The 11,141-nt window shown below is 47.9% G+C and overlaps 1 protein-coding gene across 1 annotated transcript; it reads left to right on the forward strand.

The window, feature by feature from the left end:
- Window positions 1-7,110: 7,110 nt before the first annotated feature.
- Window positions 7,111-9,894, forward strand: LOC311341917 (THAP domain-containing protein 6-like). Its single transcript, XM_084466730.1, has 5 exons — window positions 7,111-7,208; window positions 7,420-7,612; window positions 7,813-7,917; window positions 8,166-8,372; window positions 8,495-9,894. Exons 1-5 carry the CDS (start codon window positions 7,129-7,131, stop codon window positions 8,597-8,599), a joined length of 690 nt encoding a protein of 229 aa, XP_084322856.1. The 5' UTR covers window positions 7,111-7,128; the 3' UTR covers window positions 8,600-9,894.
- The last annotated feature ends 1,247 nt before the right edge of the window (window positions 9,895-11,141 follow it).

Genomic DNA, 11,141 nt, shown 5'->3' on the forward strand with positions numbered 1-11,141 from the left:
ATATAAATATATACATAGCCTACATAAACACATATACAGGGCCAATGGACTGCGGGTGTAAGTGGGAGCAGGCTTGGGGGGGCCCAAGGCAGAGGGAGCCCCAAAAAGTTTTTGTTTTTTTTGGTATTTTTTGATTGTTGCTCAAATAGTTTAATAACACAACTAAATGTCATGCGGCAATATGTCACAGCCACAGTTAAATAAATTGAAGTCTGGCTCTCAGAAGAGAAAGGTGAAGAAAGACAGGGAAGAAAGACAAAATTTAGGAAGTCAGGTTCTGACTAACTTATTTTCTAAGAAAGGTGAGCACAAACGTTTAAACACACAAGATGAAACCCCATTCTTAACTCGTTATCATTGCTAAAACGAACAGAGATAACCCAAAGCAAGAGCAGACAATCAGCTACACTTTCAAATGATGAGGCCTTGTTTATTAAGGTAAAAAGTGTACACGGAAGGCAAATATTGCAACAGCAGGCTACTGATTTAACCTAGACAGAAAACATTAAAGTTGTTTGGTTCTCTCATGTATCTTGGAGGGCTAATAAAGAAATGTAGTCATAGAAATGACTACATTTCGTCCCTTCCTCTCATTTTTGTCACCCTTGAGGGCACTTTAGCACGCTTTTTCAACCATGGAGGCGGGGGCACCTGCCTGCCCCCCCCCCCGAGTCCACCACTGTATACATATATATATATATATGCTATATATAGCAGAGGACATGATGGAAGCTTCGACGTTGGCACGTCGGCTCCTCCAAAGCATGACAGCAGAGAGTATGCGCAGCTTGTGTGGCAAAGGGGCGGTGCCTATACTTGCCGGGCCCCATGTAAAACACCAAAGTACTCCGGTAAGGCAGACTGGCAGGCGTTTCATGCCCAATACGAACTGTTTTCACAAGCTGCAGGCTGGTCGGAGGATGATAAAGTGCTACAGCTAGTGTTATGCCTTACAGACGACGCACTGGCATGCCTGTTACTGCTCAGCCCAGAAGAACGAAATAATTATGAGGCTCTTGTTGGGGCTCTACAGAGACGTTTTGGACATTGTGAACAGCCCGGTCTCCTACGCTCTGAACTTTCCAACAGACGCAGGCGGCCTGGAGAGCCCCTCCGTGTTTTAGCTAATGACATTGAAACCCTAGCCAGGAGGGCTTATGCCCACATGCCCCCGGCGATACAGACGGAGCTCACCAGGGACCAGTTCATCCAAGCCATAACCCCCAGCGGGCTGCGCATTCAGACCCAGCTCGCTCATCCCCACTCCATACAAGAGGCTCTGGAACTGGCTCTAGAGAGGGAGATTGTGGGGGGCGGGAAGGCAGCCCTGAAGAGAGTGGTCCTACGGTGAGAACCGCTGCATGCACTGATACAGCCTAAGTAAAGCCTGCATGGGTGGCTGAAATTACCAAACTGATACAGGCTGTGTCCATGCATTCGCCGCAAAGTGCCACACGGCCTCGCCAACGCCCCCTGGTCTGCTGGGGATGCGGACAGCCTGGCCATCTCCTCAGACAGTGCTCCAAGCATTCCAAAGACCAGGGAAACGGCCCATATAGATGGGACGGTACGGACCCCGGGCATGGTGTCCCATGCGGTTGCCGTGAAGGATGGAGGAGCCCAACAGCACAGACGGGGGAGAGGGGCTCCACTCCCCCCTGAAGAAGACAATACAGAATCCACGATGGTGGTGGGTTGGACTCATTCTGGGAATTTCTGCCATGTTCCCGTCATCATACATGGGGCCCCACGTACAGCCCTTGTGGACACGGGCTCCACAGCAACACTGATGAGGCCAGATATACTGTAGTTCCAGTGGGGACACAGTTGGAGCAGACTACGGTGCAGCTGAGGACAGTGACTGGTGAGCTGGCCCCTATGCTTGGTAAGGGGAGGGTGACGTTGAATGTGGGAGGTCTGTCAGTGGATTTTAGTATGGGTGGCGCAGGTGCAGGACCCCTGCATACTGGGGCTGTCTGCTGGACCTAGGGAAGAACACATTGACCTTTCCCGGGGGCCCCACTGTTAAACTGATACCGCCCACTCAGTCCCCAAAGCCACACCCCCTGGTCAGAACAGCCATGGAAACACACTGCCATGACACAAAAACCCCAGCAGAGAGAAACACCCCCCCTGTTTGCAGCTTCCTGCCACTGGTGCCCCATGCCCCCAGCAACGGTCAGCCCCCCTCTGCACATGCCCATTCATCTTCCCCAGCCCAGCCAACTACGGTGGGGGAGACGGACAGGTTGTCGGCGGTGAGAGAGATATGGAGACAGAACTGCAACCAATTGGAGCAATGGCAGCAGGAGGAGCTGTGGAAGGTGTTTTCTGACTTTACGGACATTTTTGCACTAACAGACAATGAAGTGGGCCTGACACACCTGGTCCAACATGAAATAGACACTGGGGGTGCACGGCCCATCAAGATGCATCCCCGGCGTCTCCCCATGGCTCACCGTGAGGCTGCAGACAGAGTGGTTGAAGAGATGCAAAGAGATGGCAAAAGAGGAGCACCAAGATGAGATTCTGCGTGGACTACAGACCGCTGAACAGTGTGACAAGGAAGGACTCATATCCATTACCCAGGATCGATGAGTCACTGGACTTGGTGTCTGGCTCCTCCTGGTTCTCTTCACTCGACCTGCGAAGCGGATACTGGCAGGTGCCCCTCAGCCCTGAAGCAAGACAAAAGACTGCCTTCTGTACGGACAGGGGGTTGTGGCAGTTCCGGGTCCTCAGTTTCGGCCTGTGCAACGCCCCAGCCACCTTTTAAAGACTCATGGACAGGGTACTGGCTGGCCAGTCAGAGATATCTTGTGTATTTGGATGACATCCTGGCCCGTGGGAGCTCGTTCCAAACAGCCCTGGAGTCGCTGAGGCTGGTGCTGCAGAGAGTGGCAGCGGCGGGCCTGAAATTACACCCGAATAAGTGCCGCTTCATGAGGAAGGAGGTGGAGTTTTTGGGTCACAGACTGGGGGGAGAAGGCATCAGCACACTGGAGGAGAAAGTGCATGCAGTGAGAGACTGGCCCACACCCACTGACCAATGACAGCTGAAGAGCTTCCTCGGCCTGGCCTCATATTACAGGAATGTCGCAGAATGTTGCAGAGAGACCTCTGCACACGAATGTACAGAAACTCGCCATGGTGGCGGCGATAAATCACTTCAAGTACTACCTGTGTGGCCGGCCCTTCACTGTCAGGACAGATCATTTGGCACTGCAGTGGCTGGAACCAGAGGGCCAAGTTGCACGCTGGACTGAAACGCTGCAGTCCTATGTCTTCACAGTGGTACACAGGGCCGGAGCCAGCCACGCCAACGCCGATGCCTGGTCCCGCCGCCCCTGCACACTGGGAGGGTGCCAGTACTGTGAGCGGAGAGAAGCACGTGAGAGAGAGCTCCGTATCGAGGAGGAGACATGCCCCATGCATGAGGGGGCCGGACCAGTCTGCCGTGAAACGCAGATGGTTGACACGGCCGAGTGGCAGACACAACAGGAGCGGGACATGGACATACAACCGGTGCGACAGTGGGTTGAGGCAGGTCAGAGACCACCCTGGGAGGAGGTGACTGGGAGCTCCACTGCAACGAAAGGCATGTGGACTAGGTTTGAGGCGCTGAGAGTAAGGGATGGAGTACTGCAGAGAGCCTGGAAGGAACCTGCTACGGGAGAAGAAAGGTGGCAGGTGGTAGTCCCCAGTTCACTGAGAGACGCTGTGCTGAGAGCATCCCATGGGACCGCAGGAGCGGGGCACTTTGGAGTAGCAAAAACACTCCGCCGGCTTCGTCAGGGGTTTTATTGGGGGCGGGTCCGAAGGGACGTAGAGGACTTTTGCCGCCGCTGCGACCTCTGCGCGGCCTACAAGGGCCCCCCAGATCAGTCCCGCGCACAACTACAACAACAGGCGGTGGGGGCTCCCATGGAAAGAGTAGCTGTGGACGTCATGGGCCCATTTCCCCGCACGGACACAGGCAACAGATACGTTTTGGTCGCCATGGATTATTTCACAAAATGGCCTGAGGCGTATGCAATACCAGATCAGGAAGCAGAGACGGTGGTTGATGCTCTGGTAGAGGGCATGTTTAGCAGGTTCGGGGTGGCAGAAACCATCCACAGTGACCAAGGGAGGAATTTTGAGTCGCGGGTCTTTGCTGTTGTGAGTGCACGGGCATGCATAAGACCCGGACCACAGCCCTGCACCCCCAGAGCAATGGCCTCGTCGAGAGGTTCAATAGGACCCTGGGAAAGCAGCTGGCAATCCTCACCGCGGAACATCAACGGGACTGAGACACGCACCTGCCCTTCGTACTCATGGCCTACAGGTCTGCTGTTCAGGAGTCCACCTCATGCACGCCTGCCCTCCTCATGTTGGGGCGGGAGCTACGGACGCCAGTGGAGGTGGCCTTTGGCAAGCCCCCGGACACCCCTGCTGTTCCTCCGGGGAGAGAGTACGCCAGGAGACTCCAGGATCGGATGGAGTCCACCCATAACTTTGCCCGAGACCAGCTGGAGAAAGCGGGCATGAAACAAAAAAGGAACTACGACATAAGGTCGAAGGGAAGACACTTCCAAACTGGAGAGCTGGTGTGGGTGTACCGCCCCCACAGGAAGAAGGGACGGTGCCCCAAGTTGGACTGGTGGTGGAGCGGCTGGGTGAAGTAGTGTACCGGGTTCAGCTGCCAGGAAAGAGAAAGAAGGTTGCACTCCACAGAGACAGGTTGGCCCCGTACAGAGGGGACTCCCTCCCTTCCCCAAGCCCGGAGTCCCGGGCGCCCGCCAGGAGGGGTGACGGCGCAACCTCTGCACACGGCTACACAGGGGCACACAAGCCCTATCGAAGCCCCATTTCCCCTGCACATACTTCCCCAGTGACTAACCCCCCTGTTCACATCCCTCCTTTCCCCTTCCCATCACAGACACCTTCCACTGCACAGGGGCGTTGCCTCACCCACTGGGCAGAAGCGCCTGCGTCCCCCATGCAGCTGCGGAGACAGGGACATCGGCCGGCCCGTTTCAGAGACTTTGTGTAGTCCCTCGGGACGAGGGACTTTGTTGGGGGGGAGCTGTGTAACGAGCTGGGTTAATGTGGTTCTGTTATTATGCGTTCAGCAGCTATGCAAATGTTCACATGTGTTGGGTTATGCACTAATGTATGTGTCATATATATATATATATATATATATATATATATATATATAAGTGGTGGGCCATTATCGGGGTTAACGTGCTTTGATTTAGTGGCTGTCGGCTAGTCTACCACCAACACCAACAGTAGTAAACAAACTCGATCCAACAGTGATAAGTGCGTTCCATCAGAATTGATTTTCACATTTTCATAGCCTGTTTAGCTAGTCATAGCTGTTTGGGGGACTTTTGTGATAAGAGAGAGAAGCAAGTGCTAGTGATGGTGTTTTTTTTTTTTTGCACTCTCTGTTGTTCCATTAATTACTAGTAATGTTTATATTATGTATTGTGGCAACCCGCCTCGGGGAGTGAACCACCTCGCTTGAATCAGCACGCAAATCACTTGGGTGTTAAGCCACATTGGCCCGTTTAATCAAACAATAAAGTCTTTCCAAAAAGAACTAAAAGATGATCTGGTGGCACAGCCACAACGAGCCAAGAGAGAGCCCTGAATGGCTGTGGAAGCCTGCCTTTTAAGCAGGTTTCCTCCCGACTCCTCAGGTGCTCTGCATCATGTTGATTGCGACGGGGCCGGGTTGCCACAGTATCTGCTTCTGTTTTTAAACACTGGTGTTTAACCTCTGCTCATCGAATTGCAACTGTTTTTAGTTTTATCTACTTATTAACAAAAAAAAAAACCCACCATCACTAGCACTTGCTTCTCTCTCTCATCACAAAAGTCCCCCAAACAGCTATGACTAGCTAAACAGGCTATGAAAATGTGAAAATCAATTCTGACGGAACGCACTTATCACTGTTGGATCGAGTTTGTTTACTACTGTTGGTGGTAGACTAGCCGACAGCCACTAAATCAAATAACCAATCGGAGGAGAGCCTGCTGCCAAATCTAATAACCAATCGTTGGCGAAAAAGGCGGTACATTCCCCTACCATCCTACGGAAAAAAGATTCGCCCACTGGAGAGCGGTTTCACAGCCTCTTTCATCACTAGCACTTGCTTCTCTCTCTCATCACAAAAGTCCCCCAGCTATGACTAGCTAAACAGGCTATGAAAATGTGAAAATCAATTCTGACGAAACGCACTTATCATTGGATCTCATCGTTGGATCGAGTTTGTTTACTACTGTTGGTGGTAGACTAGCCGACAGCCACTAAATCAAATAACCAATCGGAGGAGAGCCTGCCGCCAAATCTAATAACCAATCGGAGGAGAGCACTTCTAACCAATCAGCGGCGAAAAAGGCGGTACCTTCCCCTACCATCCTACGGAAAAAAGATTTGCGTCCCCGCCCCCACTCACACTCGCATTCTCACCCCTCTCTCTCTGTCTCTCTCAGAGTTCCTCCCGTAGACTTTTCATTTAAAACAAAAAATAAACAATTTTTTTTACCACCAAACACGTTCTGTTTCTACATGAAACGTGTTAGCGTGAAATGATAAACAATTCTGTAAAACAACATAAAACCGTAAACAGAGGGGTATTCCATCAAAGTCGCTAACGAAAGCGGCGCTTAGTTGATTAAGCCCGATTAGACCTAGCGCTAACTTCCACTTGAGGCTTAAGCCGTTCCATCAACGCAATTCAGCCGCGCCTTAGTTCAAGTCAGGCTAGCGTTATCCTGGATTACGCGCGTTCACGAGATATGTAACGTGCCGTTAATAATCGTTTACTTCTTTAACGGCACCGACAATCCAAAAACAACGGCACAGACAATCCAAAAACACAGTCTAAACTAGATGGAAAATGTGTGTAGTTCAAAACGTGACGCAGCTTTTACTTCTCCGCCACCTACAGAGTTTGTTATGTACGATCATTCAAAAACCCCATGTTATTTCCCATAGACATTTGACCGAGGGAACCGGAGCCTTGGAGGCGGGACTTATTCTTCAGAGATAAAGAATAGAGGCCGCGTTGGCTGCTGGGCGCCATCTTGGGTCGGTCATAGTTGCGTAGCAGCAGCAGCAGAAGAAGAGTCAAGATGCCAGAGCACTGTGCAGCATATGCCTGTTCAAATCGGCGGACCAGCGCAAACAAGGCTCGGGGGATTACTTTTCACAAGTAAGATTGAACATTACCGTACTATTGGTTGTATTTTGTGAATATAATATTACCAGCGAGTTGAGAAGGAACAAGGATCTTTTATATTACTACTACTACCGAAATCTTAGCCAGCTAGCTAGGCTATGTTTACTGTCGGCCGGTGTTCACCCGGCTATGAACTGAGACTCATATCCCATAACACTGACTTAGAACTGACACCGTTTTAAAGGTTTCCAAAGGACAACGATGTGAGGAAGACGTGGGAAAAGGCTTTGAGGAGAAAAGGATTCACTGCAAGTCGTTCAACAGTGCTTTGCAGTCAACATTTCAAGCAGGGCGATCTTGATAGGACGGGTCAGATTGTCCGACTCCGAGATGGTGTTATTCCATCCGTCTTTAGCTTCACGGTTCACCTCAAAAGAGTAGGTGTACCATCATAAGGCTATTAGCATTCATAAATGTAAAATATATATTATCAATCGCAGGGCAGGGTGACATACGCGTGTGTGTGTGTGTGTGTGTGTGTGTGTGTGTGTGTGTGTGTGTGTGTGTGTGTGTGTGTGTGTGTGTGTGTGTGTGTGTGTGTGTGTGTGTGTGTGTGTGTGTGTGTGTGTTGAAAAAGGTCAGGAATACGGCCACCTCCAGAAGAGCTGAAGAAAGTCTGTCTGTGACCTCTCAGGATTCCCCAGAAAAGGCAACCTCACACCCACAACCTCAGCCTAATGATGTGAGTATTTCTACTTTAAATATCACAATTGTCCTGGACATATTATATACAAACACACTCGCAAATAAACCCATAAACACACAATTGAAGACCCGTTGAACATGCACTCCTCACACACGTACGTACGTGCTGGCAGTGGCTTTGACAGATGATGACTATAAGAACGAATGTGGGCCATAAACTAGTGGTGTCAAAGTGATGTTTGTGAAGTGAATTACTCAAACCCTCTTCATCCCTCTTTCTACTAGGATCATGGCTATGCCTTGCCTGCTTCTCCGACCGCTCTTAAGACCAGACTCAATGAAGCCTTGGCAAGAGTGGAAAGTCTGGAGCGAGAGAAGAAGAATGCTATGGCCAGAGAAAAGAGGGCAAAGACCACAATGAGACCACAGAGCTACCACCTTGTAGCCCTGAAAAACAATGACGGCACAGTTCCATCACTAGGCACAGTGAAGGTTTGATTTTGTTGTTTTTTATCTTTGTATATTAAAGTTGCTTTGTTCCTATTTTCTCTGTTCTGTAAGTGTCTTTAAGCACTGTGTAAAGCACTATATACATTTTTTTTTATTATTATTAGAAGGTGCTGAGAGCTGCAGAGAGGGTGATCCGCCGAGATTCAAAAATGCAAGCTGCTAAGGTGTCGGCAGTCACACACATCGTCCGGAAGAAGATTGGAACGTAGGGTGTTTTTCTGCTTGGGGAACAAATTGGGGAGACATTGTTTATTGTTTATTGTTTATGTAGGCTATGTGTATATATTTTTATATATAGCTGCCTAATCATATATTGTTTCAACTTATTAAAATAGCTGCCTTTACTGCCCATATCTGTTTCTGCTTCTCTATCATATTTATAGTGTGTGATTTATAAAATACCTGTATAGCCTACATATCATAGGGTGACCAGACGTCCCCGTTTTTGGTTGCCTGTCCCTGGCTAAATACAGAAGAAACTACCTGTCCCCGTTTTTGTTTTTGAATACACATTAGGTTTTTCAATTTGATTGCTAGTCAAACTGGAAATGTCTCAGTTTTTTCCCCCTTTTCAGGGATTATGTTCCCAGTTTTGATCTCGGACGGTCTGGTCACTATCATATCAGAATATTCAGTTACTGTTAAGCCCACTATGAATATTAAAACACACAAACCATGTGTCCTGTATCATAGCTACGTGTATGACCTTTGCAGCAAAAAAACAGTGAAAATCTTGGTATTCAGTGAGGTATGATTAATTAAATGAGCTGACAGTTCATTGCACCTACCAAACAGATTACACTGAGTGGAGCAGTCGACCGGTCCAAAATGCCGCGTCTATTCTTTATGTCTGTGGGTACAAGTGTAGCAAAATTCCAAATAGGGATGCCATGCCCATAGATAAACCACATTTTAAATTTATCAAATGGCTAAAGTCAAAGAGACTCATTTGAAAATAATCTATAAAATCTATCTGGTCGCTGACTTTCTTAGGAAAAGGTTTAAATTTGAAGTAGACCCATGTGTATTTTGTAAGGTGGCTGTTGAAACCTTGGAACACTTGTTTTATGCCCTTCTGGTCTGGTTTACATAATTTGCTCTTACTAAAGATTGACGATATCCGATCTCAAGTTATCACATATCCTTTTATATGGATAATGGAGTCATGGGTAAATATCACATACATTGTAAGTGCAAATATTCTAGGCCTTCCTTTGCATGGTTTATGAATGATTTTAAGTTGTTTTTCTCCTCACTGGAAAAAGTAGTCAAGTAAAATTGCAAGAAAAATGTGTGAAGATATATCCAGGCAATTGTTGTTCTGATGAATATCCCACTGAATGCTGCTCCTAAATGTATTTTTTTTTCGATAGCCTTTTGCTTTCGACTTGAGATCCTTAATGTATACCCCCAGTTTATTATTTTTAAGTTTCTTTTCATCCAGAATTACATTTGTTTTGTACCTTATGAAAATATGTTTTCTTTCCCTACGAGAGTTTTGTACTTTGTCTATGCATAATAATAAAATAAAAGTAGCATAAGTTATTTGTATCCGTATGACACAGAGCGTCCGTGGGTTGGACAAAAGTGCAGCATAAACCAATGAAAGTCGCCGGCAGGGGGTGCTTTTTTCAAACTACACTGGGACTCATCCAAGCATACTTTACTTTTTGTTTCTGGAGTCTCGACAGGAGAGAACGCAAGCTTGTTTACATTGTCTGTTAGAATAAACCATGTGTTGAACATTTTCCACTCTCATACCTAGCCCGAGACGACCATACAACAAAGGATCGAATTCGTTTTTCATCTGAATGTAGAGGCTTGAGGGCCCACTCCACAAGGGGTATGGCTACTTCATGGGCCTTATCCAGAGGAGTGTCAGTGCATGACATTTGTGCTGCGGTGAGCTGGGCCACGCCTCACACTTTTTGTAAAGAGTGGATGTCTCAGGGCCTTCTGTGACACAAGCCGTGCTGGAGACAATCTCACCAGATTCCATGTGCTATTCACTGCCTGGCTGAATTTATATCTCTAATTTATATAATTTATATCTCCCATAGTGAAACACCAAACGAAGTTAGAAAATTGCTTTGGGTTACTTAACGTAAGCCCTGGTTCTTTGATAACAGAGTGAGGTGTTTCACCAACAGGCACCTCCTTGCAGTTACACGTAAAGAAACCGGTAAAATGATTTGGGGAGGGATGGTCGACTCGACAGTTTAAGTGCAGGGGGAGGGGCCCTGGGGCACAGCTTCCGTAGTAGGTCACGCCGAGTCGATGACAAACACAGCAGAACAGATAGGCCTACACAGTCTCAAATAAATAATTGCAGGTGCACAAATCCTATTCTATAATTCACGAATCTAGAAGCTCATACGATCACATAATTGCAGTGAATATGGTGCAAAACACCAAGGATCAATTAGATCCTTGGAAAAATAGAAAAAAAATGTTTGCATTGAATTTCAAGCAATTTGCTTAGCTGTGGTTTTCAAGTGATCTGATTGGCTGATTGGGATTCACGGGCATTTCAGGTGGAAATGGTTGGCTTCTAGTTCTCTGACACCAATAATACTCTTGTCCCTCCCATAGGCATTGGTGGAGTTGGGTTGGTTAAGCCAATTTGACTTGACAGCATCCTCTCCCAGTCAGAGAACTCCAGGTAAAACCAGGGATATGATGCAAATGCATTCGCACAGAAAACATGCCATTGAGAGAAACCTACATGTAAGACATTTTATTTTAAAACAC

Source organism: Micromesistius poutassou, assembly GCF_964030765.1.
Source record: "Micromesistius poutassou genome assembly, chromosome: 4".
NCBI classification, from domain to species: Eukaryota; Metazoa; Chordata; class Actinopteri; order Gadiformes; family Gadidae; genus Micromesistius; species Micromesistius poutassou.

Coding starts and splice junctions, on each gene's coding strand:
- LOC311341917 (XM_084466730.1), top strand. CDS start 7,129: ATGCCAGAGCACTGTGCAGCATATGCCTGTTCAAATCGGCGGACCAGC. Junction 7,613..7,812: donor TCACGGTTCACCTCAAAAGA/GTAGGTGTACCA, acceptor GTGTTGAAAAAG/GTCAGGAATACGGCCACCTC. Junction 7,918..8,165: donor CACAACCTCAGCCTAATGAT/GTGAGTATTTCT, acceptor TCTTTCTACTAG/GATCATGGCTATGCCTTGCC.